General features: G+C 37.0%; 1 protein-coding gene across 6 annotated transcripts in view; it reads right to left on the reverse strand.

The window, feature by feature from the left end:
• The window catches only part of ATE1 (arginyltransferase 1), a 174,385-nt gene that overhangs the window by 15,913 nt on the left and 130,693 nt on the right, over window positions 1–27,779 (reverse strand). For all 6 annotated transcript variants that reach the window (XM_058544160.1, XM_058544161.1, XM_058544157.1 and 3 more), the window contains one exon: window positions 24,919–25,039. In XM_058544160.1, coding sequence (XP_058400143.1) covers window positions 24,919–25,039 — 121 coding nt within the window. The remainder of the gene's footprint in view (window positions 1–24,918; window positions 25,040–27,779) is intronic.

A 27,779-nucleotide genomic window follows, 5' to 3' on the forward strand; every position in this document is an offset into this window, starting at 1 on the left:
CTGCCCATTTTTTGATCAGGTTGTTTGTTTTTTTGTTGTTCAGTTGTGTGAGTTCTTTTATTATGGAGACCAACCCCTTGTCAGATGTATGTTTTGCAAATATTCTCTCCCAGCTGGTGGGTAGTAAAAACTTTTTTAAATAAAAAGAAGCTGTCTAGAGAGTTAAAGTGTTGGTGAATAAATATGAAGCGTCTAGCACAAGGTGGGTGGCTAAAAGTAGCAGGAGCTATTATTACTGTTGATGTCAGTAAAAGCAGTGCTACTGTTTTTAGCACAACCAAGAATTCTCACTCTGGTCAATAAGCCTTTATTTAAAGAGAGCACTCACATTTGTGCTGCCTTTACCATCTGCTGCTGTGAGCCAGAGCTGGGCAGAGAGAATGGAGGGGGTCTCCCTCAGGGCACTGCCCAATGTGTTCTCTTGGGCTTATTCCTACTTGGAAACAGAGGAGGGAGCTTTTGAGGGAGCTGACTGGGACTGCTCATCGTGCAGAGTTTCCGAGGCAGTGCCTGTCACAGGCCTGGACCTGCATCTCAGTGAGAAGTCACCTCTGAAGGCTCATCTAAACTTTGGTACAAATGAATGGTCTAGGAAGCAGTTGAAAAAAGCTCTGCCAGACTCGCAAAGAAAACACATGTTAAACATAGTGAGCTGAATTCTAGTGCAGTGGTTCTCAACCTTGGTTGCACTTTGGAATCACTTGGCAAGCCTTAGGAAATTCTGATGCTCAGGATATACCGTGGGACCATCAGATTGTCTGGGAAGAGTGGGGCCTACAGATAATGATGTAGAAATACCCTCATCATGTAATCAGATATATATGAGGCCTTAAAAAGACACCAGTGCATGAATTTAAGGGTGCATTAACAATTTCTTGCCACTTGGCTTTTAAAATAGTGCTCCAGGACAGATAATTACTAAAAAACAAACAAACAAAATACAACCAAAAAAAACCAAGAAAAAACCTCCAAGGATGTAGCAGGAAAACTCCTATACTGCCATTTTTCATTTCTGCTCCTATTAAACCTTCAGAATGGAGACAGTGACACTCAGGTGTGCCTTAATAACAATGCAAATAAGAACAGACAAAACAAACACACAAAAAGCTGTCATTTTATATCTTAGTACGATGTTTTGATTCACTATTTTTGTATTATAAGTTAGCAGACTTCTATTTAATTTTATTTGTAATTTGATACAGTGAATCTATAGAGAATAAAAAACCAGTATATTAACCACAGATGAAGGAGGAAGGTGGGGAGAGGGAGATATTGATGGTCCCTTAAAAAATCAATTTAAGAACATCAAAAGCTCAGGAGGAGTAAGGGGCTGTCACAGTGGTATCATCCGTTGTCACTGTGCTTTGTTATTGTCGCAGATTTAGTCTTTTAAAATTTGGTTTTCTTTTCTGGATTTTTAAAAGTGGTTGCTCTAATCTCTCTGAAAGTTAATATAGTAGTAATATTAGAGTGATACAAATAAGTCTTTTATAAAACTTGGATCAGATTTTATCAAATTCGATTTTTACTAGGCAGTAAATTAACTTTAGCGTTTAGTTTACTAAGTTTAGTAATACTAACTCAATTACTCATTTACCACATATTAACTATCTGTAACATGTTCAATATTCTTCACTGTATAGCCAGAAATGCACAGCTAAAACAAGAATGATAGTTTACACATTCCTAACTAGCAAAAAATAGTTCTTTGGACTTTTTAAAAAATTAAGACAAGACAAGACAGGAGGGCTTCCACTTCCAGGAAGATGAGATAGACCTACTTTCCCCTACTGTCCTATTAAGTACAACAGAGAACCCTGGATATCATATATAAAACAAACATAAGATGATTCTGAAAGGTGAGAGAAGGCAGCAGCCCACTAGGGACTCTGAGACCCAAGGAAGGACATGGTGGTGAGCTCCTTGGGTTTTCTTTTTGCCTCATGTATTCCAGATGGGATACCAGAGAAGCTGGCAACCTTAAAAAGCCAACACACACAGACCAAAAAAAAACTACCAAAAAAAGCCTTCTCCCTCTACCCAAAGGACAAGGAAAGGGACAGCCTGGTAAGAAAGAAAACTTTTAGACAATAACTTCAAAAAACACAAACTGTCACAACTTACTCAATATGGAACAGATAATGTAAATAGCCCTATAGTTAGTGAAGAAACTGAATTTGCAATTAATTTCCAAAAAAGAAATCTCCAGGCCCAGATGGCTTCTCTGGAGAATTCTACCAAACATTTAAAAAGGAATTAATACCAATTCTACATGATCTCTTTCAGAAAATAAAAGAGGAGTGAACCGAAAGACAGTACAAAAAAAGAAAACTACAAACTAGTATCCTTTATGAATATGGATGCAAAAATTCTTTCCAAAATATTAACAAACAGCATTCAACAGTTGAGTTTATTCCAGCAATGCAAGGCTAACTCCGTATTAAAAAACCAATCAATGTAATCTACTATACTATTAATAGTTTAGAAATGAAAAATCATGTTATCACACCTATTGATGCAGAAAATGCACCTGACAAATTCAACAAGCATGCATGATAAAAACTCTCAGAAAACTAGGAATGGAAGAGAACTTCTTCAACTTAATAAAGAATGAATGCTATCCCCACTAAGGTTAGAAATGAGGCAAGGATGTCTGCTCTTATAATTTTTATTCAAAATAGTGCTGGAAGTTCTAGCCAATGCAATAAGGCAAGAAAAGGAACTAAAAGGCATACAGATTGGAAAAGAAGAAATAAAACTGTTCGTATTTGCATACGACATAATAGTCTGGGCAGAAAAATCTCATGGACTCTAGAAAACAAGAACTATAAGTGAGTTCAGCAAAGTCACAGGATACAAGACCAACATACAAATATCAACTATATTGCAAGTCACATATCTGATAAGGGATTAATATCCAGAGAACTCCTAAAACTCAACAACAAAAAACCCAAATAACTTGATTTAGAAACAGGCAAAAGACCTGAATAAACATTTCTCCAAAGAAGATATACGAATAGCCAATAAGCACACAAAAAGATGCTCAACATCACTAATCATTAGGGAAATGCAAATCAAAACCACAATGAGACACCACTTCACACCAAGATGGCTATTGTCAAAAAAGTAAAAAATAACAAGTGTTGGCAAGGACCTGGAGAAATTGGAACCCCTGCACACTGCTGGTGGTAATGTAAAATGATGTAGTCACTATGGAAAACATACAGTGGTTCCTCAAAAAATTAAAATTAGAAATACCATATAATCCAGCAATTCTACTTCTGGGTATATACACAAAAGAACTGAAATCAGGGATTTAAATAGATATTTGCATGCCCATGTTCACAGCATTATTCAAAATAGCCAAAAGGTGAAAGCACCCCAAATATCCATTGACAAATGAATGGATAAACAAAATATGGTATATACATAAACCAGTGGATTATTATTCAACCTTAAAAAGGAATGAAATTCTAACAGATGCTACAACATGGATGAACCTCAAAGGTGTTACGCTAAGTGAAACAAGCCAGTCACAAAAGGACAAATACCGTACAATTCCATTCATATGAGGTACTAAGAGTCATCAAATTCAGAGACAAAAATTAGAATTATGGTTGCCAGGGGCTAGGGGTGGGAGGAATGAGGAGTTATTGTTTACTGGGGACAGAGTTTCAATACGGGATGACAAAAAATGTTCTGGAGATGGATGGTGGTGACGGTTGCATAACCATGTGAATGTACTTAATGCCAGTGAATAGTATACTTAAAAATGGTTAAAATGGTAAATTTTATGTTATGTATATTTTACCACAATTTAAATAAATAGATTAACTTTAAAAGATCAACTGTATTTCAATATACTAACAATAAACATATGGAAATTGAAATAAAAAATACCACACCATGTATAATTGCTTAAAATTTATAAATGCTTAAAAAAATAAATACTTAGGTGTAAATCTACAAGAACATGTACAGGACTACAAAATGCTGATGAAAGAAATCAAAGACGATCTAAATAAATGGATAGATAATCCATGGATTGAAAGACTATGGGAAAGATGTCAATTCTCTTCAGATTGATATACAGATTTAACACAATTCCTATCATAATCCCTGCAAGTATCTTTACAGATATAGGCAAGAGTATTCTAAAAAATGGAAAGGCAAAGGAACTAGAAGATCTAAAACAATTCTGGAAAATGATAAAGTTAGAGAAGAATCTTCTACCCAATTTGTAAGACTTGTTATATAGCGACAGTAATCAAGACTGTGTAGTATTGACAGAGGGTAGACGTAAAGATCGATGGAACAGAATAGAGAATCCAGAAATAGCCCCACATAAGCAGGGCCAACTGATTTTAGACTAAGAAAAGCAATGCAATGGAGGAAGAGCCTTTTGAACAAATAGTGTTGGAGCAATTGGATATCCATAGGCAAAAAATTAAACCTTGATCCATACTTCACATCTTATACAAAAATTAATTCAAAATGGATCACAGATTTAAATGTTACATGTAAAAGTATAACGTTTAGAAGATAACACAGGAGAAAATATTTGAGACCTGGGGCTCAGTGAAAAGTTCTTATACATGAGACCAAAAGTGTGATCCATAAAAGAAAAAAAACCCCGATAAGCTGGACTGGATCAAAATTAAAAACTTTTGCTCAGTGAAAGACCCTGTTAAAAGGATGACAAGATAAGCTACTAGGGACTTGTAGCTAGAACATACAAAGAACTCTCATAACTCAACAATGCAAAAACAAACAATCCGTTTAGAAAATGCACAAAGGACATGAGGTCACATTTCACTGAAAGGAATAATACATGGATGGCAAATAAGCACATGAAAAGAGGGTCAACATCACTAGTCATGACGGGAAACACACATTAAGATCATAGTGAGATAGGGCGCTCCACCTATTAGAACAGCCAAAATTAAAAAATAGGAACAAAACCAAATGCTGGCTAGATGTGAAAAAACGGTATCTTTCATACATTGTTGGTGGTAATATAAAATGGTACATCACTCTGGAAAATAGTTTGGCAGCTTCTTAAAAAATTAAACATATACTTAAACCATATAACTCAGGAATTGTACTCCTGGGCATTCATTCCAAAGAAACAAAAACTTAAGTTTACCCAAAAACCCGTATAACAAATGTTTATAGCAGTTTTTTTGGTAATAGTCCTAAACTAGAAACAACCCAGATGTCCTTCAACAGGTAAATGGTTCAACAAAATGTGGTACATCTATCATCCATACCATGGAATATTACTCAGCAATAAGAAGGAATGGACTATTGATACATCTTTACCATAATCTGTAAGAACTGACATTCTCTGTTAAGACAGAGAGAAAGAAACACACGTACACACACTACTCAGAGAGAGAGAGACAGACAGAGAGAAAGAGGGACAGAGAGAGAGGGAACTCACAAAGGAAACACAGTAAAATATCTAGGATATTTTTATTGGGCCATGTCTTTGCAGTTTAGTTATTTTACCATAAAAATCTCTAATAATCTCTGAGATTAGTAGTCAAAGGTAATATTTCAGGATTTTACTGATTTTCATAAGCAAAAGCAAAACTATAATATCTTATGCAAAATTTAAAATATTTTCAGGTTTTATTATGTATCATGTTCTTTAAAACTGTCTGCTTTTGAATATGAAAACCAAATACTTCTTTGTGCTTTAAAATTCAAACAATGCTATAAACCATATACTTTGATCAATAAAGCCAAATTTTAATGTCTGATCTGACAAACAATAACTCACTGTGCTTGATTTTTAATAATTTATTATGCAGGATGAGTGGGGGATTTATAAGACACTTCCTTAACTGAAAAAAACAATCAGGACCTTTCATTATCCACTGCAATTAAGAGCAATCCCAAAATGAGACTCTGCACATTCACTGTTTTAAAGTATCTTAAGTGAATGAATGAACGTGTAAAACTTCTTACACACAAAAACATATAAGCCTTAAAGCAAACCTGGATATCTATAAGAATGCCTCTAAACTAGTTTAAGCTTGCAAAAAATTTTAAATAAAGGAACATTTAACACAAGCAAATGAAACCAAGGCTGTCAGGAAAAAAACCAAAAACAAAATAAAACCTCAAATTAGATCCCTCAAAAATCTTCACAAAAGGCTGAGACAGGTGAAGGCAAAGTTACACACAGCCATCTCTCTCCACTGTAAATACTGATTTTCTGAATGCCAAAATAATGACAAACTGGTGGGTTACGCCATAAATCATGCCTACTGCACACACAGGTACTACTCACCTAGGAAGAAAAGTTAGAGGGAGCTCCTCTTCTAACCCCCGACTGACCAGCCATAATCCAGGTTATCCTAGGATCCTAAAGCTTTTCATACTCAAGATATGAAACATACTTTAGATTTTATTTTTAATCCCAAGCAGTGGTAGGAGTGCAAAGGCCAATAAATAGAGTTAAAGGATACAGTAAAAGTTTCCAAGATCTTTTATGCAAAAAAAATTAGAGAAGATGTAACTCTTATGTCCTTTACAAAAAATGCAGATTTTACATTTCCATTAATTTCTATCTATTCTCACAATTTAGAGACTAAAATGGAATGAGCAATTAGCTCAATATTTGAGAAAAATTAGCAACAAGGAAAATGCACACAGCATTATTCATTTTACATGTCAGTCAACATCACCTGGAAAAATGCAGTTTAAATTTTCAGCAATTTTGTTCCTGTAAGCCATCTTACTGTCAACTTAGTTTCTTCTCTTTTATTACAACCACATAGAAATAGCGCTTTTCCCTCCAGCTTTATTAAGTATGCTTGACAAATAAATATTAAAATTGTATATACTTAAGGCATACGACAGGATATTTTGATACACATATACGTTGTGAAATGATTACCAGAATCAAGCTAATTAACACATCCATCAAAAACAGTGCTTTTTAATGCAGAAAAACCCTGTTATTTATAGGAACAATATTCTGGTTGCTCTCTATAATTTTATATGTGGATGGCCTTCTCAACCTCACAGTAAACTCCTTGATTGTGGGAACTGATTAAACTCCTTGATTGTGGGAACTGATACTTCTTACCTTATCTTTGTACCCACCCCCCACCCTGTGCCCAGACACCACATTCCCTAGACTTTGGGAATACAGAGACACATAAGGTGCAGTGCCAAGTGGGCATCTGGTAAATGCTTGTTGCTCACAGTGCTGATCTTAATCTCACACTCTTCGGAGACAAGCAACAGAAGACAAATCTTCAGAGTAACTACTCGGCTTTTATCAACTTTCTTGTTAATTAGTACCACATGTTTATTACTCAATGTCTGAATTCTCAAATTAAATCATTCTTGGATTAGTTTCCTTTGTTTCTGAATGTGTTATAAATGTTGAAATTAATCAGGTCACAATAGATTTAAACTGTGCTCTGTGTTGATCCATTTTTAGAACAAGAATGGTATCCGAAATCTTCATAAAACTCCCGCTAATTAACCACACTAAAATGTAAGGAAATGATGCTAATGCAAACACCCCATCAAAAACCGCCTAGGCTTACCTGGAATGAAAGGCTCTGTCTCATGCACACATCCTGGAGTAGTCTATGTCTGCTTCTCCAGAGAGGCTGAGAATTTCAGAAACAAAGACACTGTGTGGAGAATACCCATGCTCCAGCTCTTTCAGTAACTGGCAAAGCTCAACTGATGATTTGTACGAAGAGAGGAATCTGGGTCCAAACCCGATAAGTTGTCACAGCCAAAGTCAACGCTTGAGCAGAACTCAACAGACACTTTTGAAGATGCCCATAAACTACAAAATGCCTAGCTGCTGCTCAAAAGCCCTACTGGTTACTGGCTCCCAATTCAACGCACATAATCATCCGAGTGTTTGGATTCTATTATCTTTAGATACTAGACTGGAACATGCAACCCACTTCTACAAAGCAAACTCACCTCTCCAAGGCGATAAACAAAAAGTACTCAACTGAATAAGCTTTGCCTGTTTCTTTTGGTATATTATCCCCTTGCTCAGAGGAAGAAATGTTTTCTTTTAACCTCTTATAGCTACTCAGGTTTTGGTGTTCTTGCTTTAATTTTTATTAGGCCCTCCCAACTCTTTTTTGTGCTACCAGTTCAGTGGAATGTTCCATGTACTTCCAGAATTTCTGCTATGCTTTCATTAGTTCACATTTGCTTACAGTGGAATCCATTTTTTCACCTGCTGACTCAAATCCTTCCAAATGATCTAATGCTCTTGGTTTTCATTTTCATTTCATTACATTGCACTGAAAATGTCTACCTTGTAGCAAAATGTTTAACAATGAAAAGGTGTAGGGGACATAATAAGAACATTGAAACCCCCTTCTCCTCATTAAATTAGCAAGCTAACCAGCAACCAACTCAGTTAAGGCAAAGTGTTACCGTGGATACGTAGAATTTGTGGGCAACAGCAGCACAGAAGAAACTGCTTTGTTCAGGCCACTCCTGGGACGCTCTCCTGTGTCCTCCATCAGCTCTAACAGATTCTGACACAGAAACCAAGTCCTTGTCTTGTATTGCTCAGCTACATGATTTATTTACAAGACTCTAAAAGTTGAGACTTTCTAAACTAAATTCCAGTTTTTTAAAGTTGAACTCTTCCTATGTCTCAAGTACTTCTTCCTAAGTCTTGAGCCTGCTATACAATTTTTCAGGGCAACAACACAAAAGTACAGAATCAGAGGCCTTTTACAGAGCAGTGTTGCTTAGTCCTTTTAATGGAAACCTGTTACTGTTAACATACTTTTAAAAATCTCAACTATTCCTTTAACGTATTTTGAGAAACAAAGTACTGTGATTAAAAACAAAGCAGCATTACAAAGCACTGTTTTTTAAATCTGTGTACACTCTTTTCTCTTTGAAAATCACAATCTGTTTTCAAAATACTTTCAAAACTGCGTAATTACGTAAGAAATGGCTGCAGTTTGTAGCCAGCCAGGACTATGCTCCCAAAGCAAACTCTAGCACCACCGCCACATTCAAAAAGTGCAAATAAACTAAATGGTCCCTTCCGCTTTTTCTTGCCTTCTTGAATGTGGTTTGAGTGCTTTAAGAAAACATGTTCAAAAATCCTAATTTTTAAAATGACAATAGTGGCTGATTAGCTGTATCACAAAAGGGCCTTTGTTTTATCAAAGGATTCACAATAACAGATTCAACAATAGGGTATTTTTTAAAAGACACATAAAAATATAGTTCAATTTATAATCACTAGACTCCATGGGACTATTCTAAAAACATATTTTAAACGACAAGGATTACGCAAATTTAGTAAACTAGTTCAACTATACTTATTTATATTTAGTCAGTTTATGACAGAATCTAATCCCCTCTCTCCCCATACCTTCTAACTTCACTAACCAGGAAAAATTTTTTTCCCGTTTAATTCAGAGGTTTGAGGAATTAGCTGGCATTACTTTAAAATGAAGATCAAAGCTCCCGTAAGAACAATAATTAGCTTGGGATTGATAAGGCCTGTCCAGACGGCGGGTGAGAAAAATGCTGATGAGAAAGCTCAAACAGCACTAGGATTATGACAGAGCTCTACTGAGTACTTTCCTTACGTTCTTTCACAAGCAACTGTCACACTTCACAACCTACTCTTTAGAAAAGGGAGAGAGATCTTTACGAAGGGAACTTAACTTAGATCTAAATGTGAAATTCGAACTCAGAGTTCTTGACACCAAGCCTCAGATAACTGCATTAACCTTCTCTGCTGTTGTCTGGTCAAAGAAATTATCTACTCAGCTTGACATTAAGTGAGCTAAAAAGAAATTAAAAGAGAAAAACAAATTGTACTTATTTAAATTTTCCCTAGCGTACTCAAATAATGTTTATTTAGAGTAAAATATTTTTTAAAAAGCATCTTTGCATAATAAAATCAATGGACATGGTACTTCAGTCCAGAGTTTGCCCAAGGAGATAAGCCTATAAGGTCACATCTTTTTCAAATGGCAGACACATTTGGAGGATTCAGACACTTGGTAGACAAAGATAGTTACATTGCAAACAAAGCAAAAACAAAGAGCATTTTAAAAATAAGGCATATGATTGTGTAGTTTGCTAAAACATACGATAATGATATTATTGTGTGACACTACAGAATAGAATTTTGTTTAGTTTTGGACAGTTCTCAGTTAAATATCTAGTTAGAGACATAATCTTTGGAATACTTGATCAATAAAATTACAAAATCAGACCCCAGTAACATTTAAAAATATTAAAATCTTGACCAAGATTGACAGCAGACCCCTTTATAAGAACATAAAAACCTGTGCTACAGTCCTAAGTCTAAATCTACTGTAGCAGAGAAGAGGAAAAGACACCTCATCAATTTATCACTGACATTTCTTACCCAAAGCCCATATATGTGTATTTACATGAGAATAAACACAAAATGAAAACCATGTGCAAAGTTGCTATCTTAGTTATTAGTTATCACTAGAATTAAGAAACAGAGAAGAGGCCTGTAAACAACAGACAAGGAAAGCCCAGAAAGGTACAATTACTATTAAATATAGATGGATTTAAACTTGTACTATTATTCTCTTGCCTACAGCCAAAACTTACCTCAGACTTTTGATGAGTGGCTCCATTATTTCAAACACCCGAATTTCATCATACAGACTCACAATATCCAATTGGGAGGCCTCTACTGAAGCTGTCTAGGGTAGTAACTGGTCACTCAAACATGGCCACTGAGGCCAGTAACTTGGCTGTGGTGGCACACTCCTCAGTCTGACCTCAGTTTTCAGGACCAGGGGCTGGATGTAACCACTATCTAGAGACAAGACCCACCACTCAGCAAAGGATTCTAGCTAACTACAACCATGAGATGTCTATTTAGTAATGTATATAGGTCCTTCCAGTGACAGGAATACTGTACTATACTCCCTCCATCCCAAACCCCTTCTATTTCTAATCAGTTGTTTGTCTCATGAATACTGACTTAGAGGAAAGAAACAGAATCATTGTGAGGATGAGATAAGATGATACAGGATATGCGTGTAGCACAATGCTTGACCAACAAATATTAATCACAGCAATCACTGCTCCTACTACTACGTCTACCAAATAGACGCAGAGCTGGAGTGAGAATCCAGCCCCTCCCACTCCCAGCCCCTCAGTGCTCCCATACTAGTGTTTTTCAAATTGTGGGTGGTGGTGGTTATGAAATCAATGGATGGATGGTAATGGATCATGACCAACATTTCCTAAAAAATAAAAAACTGGAACAAATTCAAAAACACTAGAGTGCACTGCATGAGGACTGTTCAGCACATTTTTGTTTCAGCTGTGTGTGTTTGTGAGCAGGTACACGTGGAAATGCGTACTGTGTCACATTTCTTATATTAGACCACAGGTGAGACTTTGGAAAACATTATCTTAAACTACTTGGCCTCTCCCGAAACTACAACTTGAATCTTCTGATCACAATAGTGAGGAAGAGAGAAGGTGGATGAACAGGGTCAGGGTAGTAAAATTCAGCACAATTGTGGAAAACGTTACAACTAGGTGCATATTAACTTGAATGCTTCAGAATCACATACCTTACCCTTTGTGTAATGCATTCTAGTTTTGAAGCAGTTTGATCCTCACAAAAAGTCTTAAAGGTTCAGTGGTCACAAAACATACTAAGATCTTAACTTTATGTAGTCTAATTTCCCACTTCACGGATAATGAAACTGAGGCTGCAACTTGTGACCTGCCTAAAGTCACAAAGCTAATGTGTGGCTAAACCAGAACCTTTGTCTTTAGATTTCTAGTTTAAATATGAAAATAATGTTAGTTGGCATTCATGCTCCAGTTATCTGTTACTATATAGAAGTAATGATTAAATATTAAGTATAAATAAAGTTAATAGACTGATTTTGGAAGTTGTGAATGAATAGTCAGAAAATGCTATGAAAGATACCTAAAATTCAACTGGATATAATATCACTCAAATCATTTTTTTTTTTTTTGTGAGGAAGATCAACCCAGAGCTAACACCCATGTTAATCCTCCTCTTTTTGCTGAGGAAGACCAGCTCTGAGCTAACATCTATTGCCAATTCTCCTTTTTTTTTCCCCAAAGCCCCAGTAGATAGTTGTATGTCATAGTTGCACATCCTTCTAGTTATTGTATGTGGGACGCGGCCTCAGCACGGCCAGACAAGCGGTGCGTCGGTGTGCGCCTGGGATCCGAACCCGGGCCGCCAGTAGCGGAGCGCGTGCACTTAACCGCTAAGCCACGGGGCTGGCCCTCAAATCTTAATTGGAGTGATTCTAAGAATAAGACAATGCAGGATTCCATCAAGTTCAAAGATCTTTCGTTAGATGGGAATCAATGATATATCTTAACACCTAAATGCAATGCAAATGCCAGTCAAGATATAACCTTTTGGGCTTAAAGGATGCAAACTTCAGGGAGTAGACCAAATAATTAGGTAAGGGAACATTTGGTCATAGGCTATGTGACCACCTCTTTGGGACATGGAGTCATTGACAAGGCACTGTAAATAGGCTTCAGTGTGTGTCTTTCAACCTGGAAAAACTCTGAATTAAGAAGGAAAATGTTTGGGAATAAATACCATGGTATTAATAATAGTGTCAAGAAATCTGAGCATATTTGCTATTTTCTGTACTTGTAATGTTTGATAGAACTGGGCCCATTAGAATTACAATAGGTCACTCTCATGACTTCATTTGTCATCTTAACAATATTAAGTCTTCAGCCGACAGACATGATAAATTTCTCCATTGTTTAGGTCTCTGAGCATTGCTTTGTAGTTCCCAGCATACCGGTCTTGACAAATATATTTCTAAGCACTGCATGTTCTTTTATGTTATTGTAAGTGAATTTAAAAAAAAATTCATTTTCCAATTGTTTGCTGCTAGCATGTAAAAATACAATTGATTTTTGTATATTAAACTTGCATCCTGTGACCTTGCTAAAATTCACTTATTAGTTCTAGTAGTTGTTTAGTAGACTTCTGGAAATTTTCTATCTAAACAATAATTTGTATCTCCAACAGGAAATGCACAATTAAATAATTGATTTAGACCTGTGATTTCAAACTAAGCAAAAATTTAGGTTCATTATGTCTATAAATTTATTGGATTTATAAGAGTACTTTGTCAGACAATTGAGTTAAGAGGGAAATTGAGGACATGGCATTTATAAAAGAAGTTTTAAAATGTTTAAAGAAATTTAATTAGCATTTTGTAAATGCAATAAAATATTATTCAAAAGCTCCTTAAAAATGACTACAAGACTTATACATTGAAAATAAGATTTGTAATCTGAACTTAAACATTTAAAGAAGAAACAGATGTTACTTTAATGAATTGAATAATAATTTCTGAAATTAAAGTGAACCTTAGAACTGCCTTTCTTGCAAATGAAAATCATGCTCATGGGCACCAAAAACTTAAACACTGAACAGTTAATATCTACATGCCCACAAATCTGAAAATCTACTATATACCTTTAAACGTTGAGATAAACCAGTGTCTTTAAACATTGTAGGTTGTGATCTTTTAGTGGGCTGTGAAATCAATGTAGTGGGTCAAGCCAGCTATTTTCTTTTTGATAGAATAGCAAAGAAAATAGAGTGCATCACATCTACAGAGAATAAATACTATTGCATGAAAATTTGGTTTCAATTTTATATCTATATATAACATATACAATACTTGCGTGCAAGTACCGTGTACTAGGTGTAGATATAAACTGTATTTCTTTCTATGAGTTGTAGTTAAAGCTGTTTGAAAAACACTAAGATACCCTGAGGATCACCATCTCTACAAAATGAGCTTTTTCTGAAAAACAGTATTCTATTTATTCTCTACCATATATTGATACACAAGAGGCACTTTATCCTGCATTTATGTTCAGGGGGCAGGGGGGTTAGCAGCATTAGAGCTATTTGGTAAGTGAAAAGGAGCTTCATTTAAGGACATCACCACTCATCTAAATGGCACCAAGGAACTAAATCTGACGGGTCCATCTTCCATTAAACAATGAGGCTGTCATCTTGGCTGCTTCAGAGTCTTCAGTAACTCGCACCTTAATTCTACTTTAGCTTCCTAAACTCAAGGCCATAGCTTGTCACACCTTTGAAATAGTAAAATCAGATACTCTCTCTGCACACCATTCCTATCCCTCCAGCCTGTTCAGTTACCCCACTACCCTAGTTCTCAGAGACCTCCAATCCTCTGACCCTTTCTACGACATTTTCCTCTATTTATCCTATCTTTAGTTCCTTCCTAACTGAATTCAGATGCCATTACCATATTTCAACCATTTCTTTGTCAACAGCCTTAAATTCTAGCCCTTCCACTGCAAAAGCCTGACCAGTTCTCACCCTGGAAACAATACAACTGTCTGCCTTCTCCAGGCTGCTCAAGGAGCATCACATTTACATAACTTCACCAGCACTGATTTTAACAAGGACTGGCAATCAGCTGACCTGCCATTCTTCTCTTATCCTGTCACCTCCCCCTTCATCAGCACGGACTTCAAATGAAAAGAAAAGGCATCAGGTGAGAAAGCTCTCACCACACCAATTGTCTTCACTTGCACTTAGCCCTTCCTCATCCTCTCCTACAACAGATGAAGGGTCCTTACCATCTAAGGCTAATCTTCCGGTCCGTACTCTTGATCTTTCCCACGTTTCATCTCAGAGATCTTGATATATTGATTTTCACCTCTCTTCTATACCCTTAATCTTTCTCTCCCCTAACTCTTATCGGCTTTTAAAACTGCTCAAACCTCTCCCCTCCTCTTTTTTAAAGGTCTTCCTCCATTAGACTTACCTCTCTAGCTAGTGTCTTCAAAAATCAAATTTGATTATGGTCACTTTCTTAACTTCCACTCAATTTTTAAGCCATGACACTATTTCATTCTCACCAAAACGAAAACAAGTCTTTGCCAGGATCCTCCAAGGATGCTTCTCAAGTCCTCTCAGCAGAATCTGACACTGCTACTGCTCTCCACTTCTTGAAAATGCTTCTTAACCCCACACTCGAATTAGACCCTTGGCCTCTAATGGGGCTCTTCTTCATCTACTCAGCCATTACATGCTGGGGGTCCTCAGAGTTGTCTCCTAGACCTCTGTTCTTCACTCTAGGCAATCACATTCACTTGTAAGGCTCTAGTGCCTCCCAAATCTCTGCCTCCTTCCCAGATCTTTTATCAGAGTCAGATCTCCGTAGTCAATTGCCTCCCCAACACCTCTACTGGATGTCTCCAAACACCTTTAATTCAGCATGTCCAAAGCTGAACTTACCATTCTCCTCCTTCTCCACAAAATCTGCTCCTCCTCCATGTACCTCATTTCAGAAACCAAGTCAGCAGTAATTCAGCTCGTGTCAGAAGCTATACAACTCTTTTGACAAGTCTCTCCCACTCAACTTCGCTATACACAATTAACTACCCAGTTCTGTGAATCCCACCTCCTGAATATCTTTGCTATCCTTTCCCTCCCTTTCTTTTTTTATTCTTTTTATTTTTTTTTTATTTTTTTCCCCCAAAGCCCCAGTAGATAGTTGTATGTCATAGCTGCACATCCTTCTAGTTGCTGTATGTGGGACGCGGCCTCAGCATGGCCAGAGAAGTGGTGTGTCGGTGCACGCCCGGGATCCGAACCTGGGCCACCAGCAGCGGAGCGCGCGCACTTAACCGCCAAGCCACGGGGCCAGCCCCTTTCCCTCCCTTTCTATTCCCAATTGTTACCTTCTATTCCAGGCCACTGTCATCTTTTGCTTAAAGTACTGTATGCAAAACCCTCCTAAACTGGTCTCCCTACCTTCAGTTTTAACTATGTCCCATTCATTCTCCACATGTGGAGTAGAAATAACAAATCTGCTGATGTCATTCCAGTGCTTAAAACCTTTGCATGGCCTTCAATGCTTTCAGGAGAAAAATCTAAACTCCTTATAATGATTTACAAAGTCCTTTACTAACCAGCTACATCTTTCCACACCTAGCCCCCTCCTACTCTAAACTCTATCTGTCCCCCACCGCCCCAGGCCTTCTGACTATGCTCCTTTCTGCCTGCAACTCTTGCATTCTCTCCTTTTTAAAACTCTAACTTAGATCACTTCATGTAAGAAGCATTCCTTGCCCTCCTACACCCGTCCAAATCTGGATTGAGGACCTTCATACGTGGACTAACTAAACTACATCTCCTATTACCCCCAATATACTACTTACCACACTTTACTGAAAGTGCTTGATAATTGCGTCCTCCACTAAGTTCCCTGAGGGCTGGAATGAGTAATTTACACCCCTATCATAAAGCATAATGCCTGGCTTAATAAATACTTGCTGAGTAAATGATTTTATGAATTATTCAAATTTATGTTTCTAATTCTTGATTGACTTCTCTGATTACTTCAAATTCAGCCAGCATTTTTTTTTAGAGAGAGAACACTACTTTCTCATGTTTATGGTCCTTACTCTCTCTGCCCCAATGCAACTGACATGGTCAACTGACCTCAGGGACATGCCACCTCATTCTGTACTTTTTCTTATATTAGACACCTCTTGGGCGTTGATTGCCTCTTATCCCCTTAGCCTCACCTCCGACTCATGCTATGACTATAGTGTACGGTTCTGAGAAGGGCAGATTGGCCAGGTCTGTCTCTCTTGCTTCCTGCCTGTCACACACAGCAGCCTACTGTGCCTGTAGGAGCCTGCTCTGCATTTGTACATGTACAAATTGAAAGTGCAGGGGCATTAACACCCAGTAAGACATCACTGACCAGCAGAGAACAGAAACCAGTGGACACATACTTCTTCCTTTGATCCCTCAGGCAGCCAATTCTGAGATATACACCAGAAGGTTTCTCAAAGGACTGAACTCCAGTCCTTAAAGTGGTGGATCACACAATAACACATCCTTATATTGTCTTTTCCTCCTTCCCTAGTTCACTCTCCCCAGTCCCCTACTCCTGCTCCTGAGACCCTTTCCCAAATAAATTACCTGAATGCAAGCCCATGTTTCAGGATCTGCTTCTGGAAAGAAACCAGGCTAAGAGAGTCTCTTTAGCATTAGAAATGCTTAGCTTTTTTTTCTTATTTTGATAGAGGTTAGTAAAGCAGGTAACTTTCATTCTTTCTCTATTGTGAATATGTCCTTCCCACTTTCAGACAAATTTCATTTTATTATCAGTGAACACTCCACAGAAGCAGGAACAACTCAAGTGTCCCCTAAATGATGTCTATTTCAAACAAATGGCAGCTAGGAAAATACATTTCTTACAAGAATAGGAATTATACCCCAGTTTCCATGTTAATATTAAAAACATCTTGCTAGCATCACATAAAAGAATAGTTATAAACAGACCTTCTCATACCTTCATGTTATAGCTTGCTTATTTTTCTGCAGAGACACTAAATATTAACATCCACAAAGGAGAATCTAAACAGTTTAAAAATACCTTGCAGACAAATGCAGACTCTAATCTTACATCGAAGTTGGGTGTGAATGATTTAAGAAACTTTTGGATTGTTATGTCTGTCTTTGGGTCAGTTCCTCCAAAAGCTAGCAGACACTATATTGAATATCAAATGATGTAGGTTGCAAAATATAGCATCAAGTATCCTTTAAGAATTTTTCTCAATTAAGTTAATGATTCATGTTCTGTTACTATACAGCCACAAGTTAAACCAAGAATATTTACTGATAATTCACAAGGTTGGAAAATGTTCAATCAATTACAGATTATTTTAAGGCTGACGACAAGCTTGATGACATGCTGGGATACCATCTTTTGCCTCTTCTTTATTACCTTTAATCAATCCATCAATTGCCAGAGATCACTGAATTTATTGGCTAAGCAAAGTTTTTAAATTCTCTACTTTTATTGCCTACTTCCCACATTGGACTAAGTTTTTAAAACTTTTAAATTTGTTTAAAACCAGGATGCATGAAGATAATCAACGCTTACAGAATTACAATGCTTTTGGGTACTAAAAAGTTTTGTTTCATTACAATAAAAAAGCCTTGTCTACATGTCTTCTCAAAATTTTCTCAAGTAGAGAGTACTAAAAGAACTCTATTATTACCATCAATCAATGATAGTAATCTTATTTTTATACGAAAGTACTTGAAATCAATGCCTTCCAACTCTGAAACATAAACGTCCACTCCATCTATAATACATTTAATGCCTAGAATTAAGATGCCACAAAGCTCCCTAACACATAAAAACAAGTAACTCTCTACAGCTTTGCCAGGTATTATGGTGCACAGACTGAACCTCTATGTTAAGATTCACATTTTTACACATTCTGATGTTTCTGAAACCCAGATACATCTTATAACTGTGGAGTCTTGGTCTAAATAGCAACATTTTTTCTTTTTCTTAGTGGTACATAAAATAAAGGACTTAAAATTGATGATGTCTCACATTCAACAGAACATCATAGTTAAGCCAGCACTTAAACAGCAGGTATGGGCTTTAGTTTTATTCTTTAACTGACATTTTGGACAACCTTTTCATTATATAAAAAAATACCAGTTTTTCATTCAAACAAACAAAGTAGCACTGTAAGATGCCACATATTAGAACCAGGCAGAACTACCATTTATAGACATGTTTGAAGCATCATGATATTTTTGAGCCTGCTGGAATGATACTGAAATGATTTTTTATTATTTATCACAGGATTAAATAAAAAACTGAGTGACTGTAAAAGGAATGGTTTATTTAAAAAATTTTATCTATTCTATAAGAAAAGAGAAAGGGATCAGAGAAATATATCTTTAATAGCTAAATGGAAATCTTAAGTCTATTTTTCAATCCTTTAAGAGTTGTTTCAGTCTGTCTCTGGCCAGGTTCTCTAACAATTTTCAGTTACTGGCTCACTCCTCACGCATGGCTCAATGAGCAAAGACTGGGTGGTAAAAATTTGTAAAGTTTCTCTGCAAGACTGGCTTTCAAATATCCTTAAAAGGGCCAGCCCAGTGGTGTAGTGGGTAAGTTTGCACGCTCCACTTCGGCGGCCCGGGGTTCACAGGTTCAGATCCCAGGTGCAAACATAACACACCGCTCATCAAGCCATGCTGTGGTGGCTTCCCATATACAAAATAGAGAAAGATGGGCATAGATGTTAGCTCAGGGCCAATCTTTCTCACACAAAAAAACAAAAAACCAAAAAAGGGAACAGTCATTGACAACTGTTGAAGCTTACCTTAATAAGTCTTAGTTTCACATTTTTTAATAGAAAATGCAAATAATAAAGTTATAATACCTAGTCTTTTGCACAAATATTGTATGAAAGACTTGTTTTTCTACTCCTTAGTGTCCTCATTAAAAGACCATGCAAAGTAGGGAAATCTAGTTTCTAATTTGTAAACCAGGAGTTGTATTAGCACTACACTAACATTTGGATAAGAAAGGATATCTCTGAAAAGGAGGTAAGTGAGAAAAGAGTAATAATATAATAAAGTGATATTTTTAAGTGGTTAGTGAGTCAACTGAAAAATTAGGAGACTGTAACTGTCTACATTTTCCATATTGAAACACATTCTCCAGATTCACCAAATATAAAAACCAAATTTCCAAAGATGTTTTCTTGGTTTGATGCCTGTCTCCTTTAGGACATGTAGTAGGCTACAAGTGGCTACATCCAAGCACCACATCTTTATTGGCAACAAAGAATATGTTTATTAAGTATCCAACAATCAACATCATGCATTTTGCAACTTCAAGTGGGTAGGTGAACCTCAAATCTAGACGTGAAAAAAATTTTAACCCACAGAGGTATTAAAAGAACAACAGTTTAATTGTAGATCTAAAACAATTAAGAAAGACACTGTCCGCTTAATCCTAAATTATCACTGCAGCACATTTTTAGGGGCCCTAGGAAGTTTTGGTAGATTTGCTTTCTCATTAGGCATTGTTTCCTCGTGATTAAGACGACATTTTGACTGAGGTATGCCCTTGTGAGGGACCATACACACAACATGCAGGAAGTGACACCATGCTTGGAAAAACAGGCAAGTGAACACAGGACAGAGCTCTTTCTGAACCTGGTTACTTCATACACACAGGCCTGGTCAGAGTGGGACTTGTTTTTCCTGTGGGCATATGTGACAGAAACTACAGAAGTATAGAAAAAATGCCAGGGAACCATATCAACAAGAAAGAAGAATGGAGTAAAGAGAGAAGACAAGAGACAAATGAAACAACATAAAATAACACAGATTAGAGCCTTAGAGTTTCAGGAGATTAAACTAGGAAAAATCTTCTTAAATTAGTTCAGATTTTCAGCAACAGCTGGGAAGAGTTAAGGTGTCCTAGAAATTCTCTAACCTGGATAAATGCATAAAGGACTAAGCCAAAATTTGGTGCTGTTATTGTTAAAGCAAATTTAAATTTAATATCCTTACTAATATTTATGATTTAGTTACATTAGAGACAAATTAGGAAATTGACATTTCAAAAATATGTATAGAAAAGAGAAAGTGAAATCTAGACAAATCTCTGATAAAATGTATACTACTGTAATTATAAGAAGAAATAGAAATAAAGATCATTTTAATTAGCACCTTTGAAATAAATACTAAAAATAAGTACTTACAAAAATTATAGAGTAATACTTGAATTAAAATTATTTAAAATCTCTGATTAAAACAAATATTAGCTGTTATTGCAACAAATAATATCTGAGGGGTCAATGACAAAACATCCAATTATTTTCTGAGGATAAACTGAGGTAACATGGGAAAATATAGGATAGTGCTTGGAAAATAGCACATGCTCAATAAAGTTTTAATTTTTTGTAAATCCAGAATGAAAAAGATTTTACTACCAACAATAAATAATACAGTATTTGTCAACATCATTAAGAGTCAAATCAAATCATAGTTTATCACGGCTTTAAAACCAACTCCAAAACATCTGGTTTACTCTTTCGATGATCCTTGTAAAACATCTATATTAGAAACTGCCTGTATCACGTAAGTTTGCTGAATGATCAAATGAACAGTCAAGGAGTTTTAATCTTACTAAAAGTAAGAAGCAACACAAAATATTAAGTAAAAACAACAACAAAAGTGTGAAGTGTTTAAGCAAAATAAGTCAGACAGAGAAGTCAAATACTGTATGATTTCACTCAGAAGTGGAAGATAACAACAACAACCAACAACACCCAACAAACACATAGAGACAGAGATTAGATTGGTGGTTACCAGAGTGGGAGGAGAGAGGGGGGAGGAGGGCGAAAGGGGTGACAGGGCACACATGTATCGTGATGGATGGTAATTAGTCTTTGGGTGGTGAACACTCTGCAGTCTACACAGAAATTGAAATATAATGATGTACACTTGAAATTTATATAATGTTATAGACCAATGTTACCTCAATTACAAAAAAAAGGTGTTAAGCATGATTCCTGTTTTGTTTTTTAAAAAATACAGATATATGCATAAAAGAGATCACAGGGGGAGCATAAAAATATTAACGATTATTGCTATATGACAAGACTCTGGGTCATCTTAATTTTCTTCTTAGTAGTGGTTTTACGCATTTGGACCAATTTTCTACTAGTATTCCCAGTAAATATTTTTAAAAAATAATTTAGGGCCCAGCCCCGTGGTTTAGCGGTTAAGTGCGCGCGCTCCGCTACTGGCGGCCCAGGTTCGGATCCTGGGTGCACACCAATGCACCGCTTCTCCACCCATGCTGAGGCCGCGTCCCACATACAGCAACTAGAAGGACGTGCAACTGTGACGTACACCTACCTACTGGGGCTTTGGGGGGAAAAAAAAAGGAGGAGTATTGGCAATAGATGTTGGCTCAGAGCCGGTCTTCCTCAGCAAAAAGAGGAGGATTAGCACGGATGTTAGCTCAGGGCTGATCTTTCTCACACACACAAAAAATAATAATAATTTAAACAAAAAAGGTACAATGTAACTGTGATGTAGAATTTTTGAAATCTATACATATCCAACTATAAATTTAAAAAGAAATCTAAGAGACTTTTACTTAATCATTTGAGAAACTTTTGAAATCCCTTCTTTAGAGTAGGCAGAAGTTCTGCATTAAAAAAACAAAAGACCTATTTATGAACAAAAGGATTTCTTTAGAATTTTCCAAGTTACTTCAGTTTGTCAGCCCCTCCTCCCATAGTCCGGTAAAGCAGTAAACACAATAGGTTTTTATTGTTACACAGACTTCCTAGTTGAGCAAATAGGCATAGAACGCAAAGCTCTAAAATGTAGGGGTGTGGGGGGGTGTCAAGGGCAGGGAGGAACAGGATTTCCAGAGGCTTACAGCAATTCAGGATAGGGGAAAATGTAATTTTTCTGACAAGCGGCCATTGATGCACCTTGTGGCCAAACTGTTTTACAGAGACCTATGGCGATCAGCTGTGCCTTTTGTAGAGTAACTTAACTACCGAACAGCTGGGAGGAGAAACAAGATTTTGTGAAAAAAACACCATGCTGACTAGCAATATTGCCCATATTAAGCTCTGTATTTTTTGTGAGTCAGATTATGGGTCATGTAAAAGTAAAACTGGCCCCAGAGAAGAAAACAGTTTCTCACAGATTGCCATTCAAATCTCAAACGACCATGTTTCACAGCATGCTCGATACATTCCAGCATGTAACTGCATTTTAATTTCCTAAAACCACAGGATATAAGTCTGATTTCAAATAGTGTCTGGACTGTGATATTCAATACTGATAAAACTGTATGGTGTTCTCTTGCAAGTTCCAAAGATTCAGCATATGGAAAAGGATCTTCATTTTCTTCGAAGCACTATTCTCAAAGAAATTCACCCCTCTGACTTTTGTAAATGAATCCTAAACAATGCATATGAAGAGAGAGAGCTATTGCCAGAAGAACTGTAACTCAGATTACAGGGAAAGCACACGCTCTATATTCCTCACTCACCAGGGTGAAGGACACACTTGACAAACCGGTCAACACGAGACTCAATTTTCTTTGCCATGAAATGCTCATTAGTGCTTACTTTGGAAAATGGATTTAAAATCTATTAACATGAGTGAATCTTTACTGGAATGTCCACTCTGCGTGGAAATTATTCAGTCACCTTTTCAATTTTACAAAACAGGGAGAGTCTGTGATTGCTTTAATCTCTAAGTATTATATAAGAAAAGAAGCAACTTTTCAAATAGATCAAAAACTTTTTGAGGGGAGACAGCGGATAAGTATATGCTTTCCTCTAAAACACTATTGCCTTTCGCTCTGAGCCTGGCTCCAAGACCAATTGACAAATTCAACATGTTTGTTTTTAAGCAACATATCTGTTTGTTTCATCAATGAGGTGCAACTTAGAATGAAATGATGAAATTCTGATTAACAATTTCAGGTGCAGGAACTAAAAAGTCCTGGTCATTCTATAAAACCTAAATATCTAGAAAACCTGGGGCTAACTTTGGGTGCCTAGGGCCACTCTTCCTCAGATTCTAAGGTCATCATGTGTAAGAATTGCCCACTCGATTTCATAACAGCTTTTCAAGATAACAAAATACAATGGTTTATGAACTAATTTTTTCAATAAGAAAAAACCTGATTTGTGAAAAAAAATGCACATCTTAGAACAGAAGAAATTATTGCATTTCTTTCCTTCCTCCTATGTCTTCCTACTTGATTTTTCCATTTACTCCCTTCCCCTCCCCTGGCCTTTCCATTTCTCTTTCCTTCTTTTCCCCCAAACTTAGACCATGGGTGGCTAGTAGAAAAATGTTTGTATTCTTAAGAAGTGTGTGTTGGGTATCTCCTCTGGTGGGTTGTGAGGACTCAAAGGTCAATGAAGCACACATGGAACATCCAGGAACTTCAGTCTGGGGCACACACACGACAATGTAATGTAATCCATCACGAGAGAGAGCATCACACTGGTGCCTGATTAAAAAGCCGCAGCGGAATGCAGTGAGGATGAGGAGGGCTGTGTGGAGGAGGACTGCGCGTGGGATCTAGACAACAGGGAGGTGAACAGAACTGCCATTTTTTTCGAGAGAGGGATCAGAGCAAATAAAGGCATATGCAGACAAAAGCCTGAGGTATATATGGCATAATTTGCCCAACAATCACCAACACAACAATAATAGGGGGTTACTCTCAGCACGTCTGTCTTATTTTAAACCTCATTACAGCTCAATATGGTAGGTCTTATTATTACCCTAATTCTGAAGGCCAGGAATCTGAGGCCAGGGAGATTATTAAATTGCCTAAGGGCACACAGTTTACCTGCTGATGATGGGACCAGGGTCTGAATGCAGGAAGTCTGACTCCAGGGCTATACTTTCACTATCTGTATGTACCACTTGAGCACAGAGTATGTGAAGGAGAATCCTAAGAGATAAAATATGTCTGGGGCCACACTGGGCAGCAGATGGAAGAAAGGACAGAAAAGGAGAAGCATCAGAGATGTAAAAAGAAGTATTGTTATAAAAACCCACGGCAGCCGGTTGGCCCTTAGGAAACCATTCCACAACGTTATTCACTCCAATTGGTCAATATTTCTATCTTCTCTACATTGGCTAAATAACCTAGTGAACAATTTTTATGCACTGTGATAGCCGTAAAAGAGATGGCTAACGGTGTCAGCCCTCAAAGCATGTAAAAACTAACCTAATGGAAGAAGCTGGGTCAGTAAGTAGCACAAGCACATGAGGTTTCTGTACTCATTTGCAAAACTGTGAGTGTGAGTGTTGTGTGCGTGCACATGTCGTATCTCCCTCTATCTTACAAACAGATTCATACACACACACACACATGCAGGCACGCATGCACACTCTACAATATATAAAAAGCTACCTGGACGCTGTTAAGAGCCACAGCCACACACACGTGGATTCTAAAAACAAAACCGACCATTTCCAGCGGAGCTGTGCTTCACACATACCTGCTTCTGGGTCCTGGTTGAAACGGCAGTACTTTGAGTTCTCAAGCGAAGGCAGGCACTGCTCAATGGGTACCCACACATATGTCTCAGGACACAGCAAATCAGAAGGTCTATACTGACCCTACAGAGAAGTGAAGAAAAAAGGCACAGACATTACTAACCAGTAACTTTCTGGTTACAAGGCTCTAGAGTGCCAAGAAAGGTTTTAATCACAAATTTAAACAAAGTCAACCAGAAACAGCTCTACTGTAAATACTAAATGACTCTATTAGTAATTGCTTTCCCACCTCAAGAATGCACACATGATTCAAAGGCTCTCTAAAAGTCATACATAACCACTGGCGATGCCTGTGTTGATTTGGAAGATTCGATTTTCTACTTTCTTTTGGAAAAAGTATTTAAGATACGATTCTCGCTGAGTTGACTGCTAAGAATACCCAGTTTCAAAATCTTGTTTTTAAATGCTAGTTAATAACAAAGTGAAATTTCTTTTCATATATGAAAGCATTATAATTTATATATGACGTGAACTTATTTTCCAAAATGGAATTTCACTCTCCCTAGTCACAATTTTTTAATTTTGTAGACTCAGTTGATAATATTCATTCCATTCTAATGTAGTAAAAAGTACTGTCTTGTCCACATCCTTCCATGAGCAATCTAAACTGATAGATGTAAATAAAGATAAGTTTAAAAAACATAGAAATTTCAGGGAAACAGCTGTGATAATAATCCTCTAAAGTTTCTTTTATGTATTTATAATTCACTTATGTACCCCAAATCCAAAACAAAGACGATACAATAGATGCTGAAGAAAAAAATCATTTGCCTAAGGGTAACTTGGTAGACAATTAACAGATGATGGTACAAATTATGTGAAATCATTTAGTGAAAATTTTCAGAAATATCAAAGTTAATTCAAATTTCACATGTCTCTTCTCTAAACTTTAAAATTCGAAATTCATTATAGAGGTTAAAATTTAGCGCAGTCATGCGCTGCAGAACGATGTTTCGGTCAATGATGGACCACATATACAACAGTGGTCCCATAAGATTAGTACCATATAGCCTAAGTGTGTAGTAGGCTATATCATCTAGGTTTGTGTAAGTACACTCTATGATGTTTGTACAATGAAGAAATCGCCTAACGACACACTTCTCATAAGATACCCCCATTGTTAAGAGATGCATGACTGCACAGTGTTTTTCAATTTTTTTTTACTACAACATATAGTAAGAAATATTTTACATCACAACCTAGTAAACATATATACAAATATAAAACTAGAAACAAATATTTTACTATAGAATGCTTACCCACGTTATGTAATCCTTTATTTCCTATTCTACTCTATTTCATTTTTTTTAAAAATGATGCTCTGGAACCACCAAAATTGCTTTCACAAACAGTAAATGGGTCACAACCTCAGAGTCTGAAAAACACTATGTAGTGCAAAACCTTTACAAAGAATACTGCTGCTTAAGGGCTTAGCACTGTTATACAGCTTTACGTCAGAAAGGCACCCTATAACCAGCCTGCTATTTGCAAGTCATATTTGAAGTATCACTTAGATATAAAACAAACACCACGCCCTCCTGGCATTCGAAGCATTCAGAAGTCTGTAAGCTAATGGAGGAGGCTGTACCTAAACAAAATGTGCACAAATTAATTCCTGCTTGAGAGGCTGGGAGAGAATTCAAGGAGGATATGGAGTTTTACTGGGGACTTAATAGATTGACTGGATTAAGTTTAGGGCAGGATGAAAAGGAACAAGAACAATCTAGATGGAGAGAACAGCACAAAGATGCAGAGTTGGGCCTAGTACAAGATAACTCTGAGGACTGGGAAACAGCAGGGCATTGCAGAAATGGAAAGTTAGACTGGGACCAAATAGTGTGGGGCCTCAAAAATCATGTTTTGGACTTGATTCTCTATGAAATGGGAATGCCTGCTGGCTAAGAGAAAGCATGGCAGGGTGTAGACCAGAACTCAGGTCTCTGACTGAAGTTCCGAGAGTGTTCACTGCATTTGCTGACACCTTACGGCCCCAGAGCAGTAAAGGTCATCCATAAGGGGCAGCTCCAGATGGTCCACATACTCACCTAACATTAAAATTCTAACATGAGATTCTTTAGAAATGAATTAATAATTTATTTAGTAAGTGTAATAAAGCCAGATATTCCACTGACATCTATCTTATCAAAAGCAATGTCATTCTCTCCCTTAACTCAGAAACTGTTTTATTGGTGGCAAGGGGCAGCATGATGTGATACTGTCCATATTATTAACAAATCTGAAAAACTAGACAGCAGTCTAAAGCAGTGGTTCTAAATCTTTTTTTTTCCTTTTGGGTTACAGACAATTTTGAAAATCTGATGCGAAAAAAAAGCTAAATATAAAAGCTCAAGATATAAAACTTCTAGAGAAAAAAAAGGAGTAAATTTTCTTGACCTTGGAAGTATACAAAGATTTCTTAGCACACAAAAGACATTAACTATAAGAAAAAAACTGACAAATTGGATTGCATGAAAACTACATACTGACTTCAAAAAGATTTTAAGAAAATAAATAGGTGGGGCCGGCCCCGTGGCGTAGCGGTTAAGTGCACGCACTCTGCTCCTAGAGGCCTGGGTTTGGATTCCGGGCACACACCGATGCACCACTTGTCAAGCCATGCTGTGGCGGCGTCCCATATGAAGTGGAGGAAGATGGGTACAGATGTTAGCCCAGGGTCAGTCTTCCTCAGCAAAAAAAGAGAAGGATTAGGCATGGATGTTAGCTCAGGGCTGATCTTCCTCACAAAAAAGGGAAAAAAAAAAAAGAAAGAAAGAAAGAAAATAAACAGGCAAGTCAAAGACTA

The sequence above is a fragment of the Diceros bicornis genome, chromosome 6, assembly GCF_020826845.1.
Source record: "Diceros bicornis minor isolate mBicDic1 chromosome 6, mDicBic1.mat.cur, whole genome shotgun sequence".
Taxonomy (NCBI): Eukaryota; Metazoa; Chordata; class Mammalia; order Perissodactyla; family Rhinocerotidae; genus Diceros; species Diceros bicornis.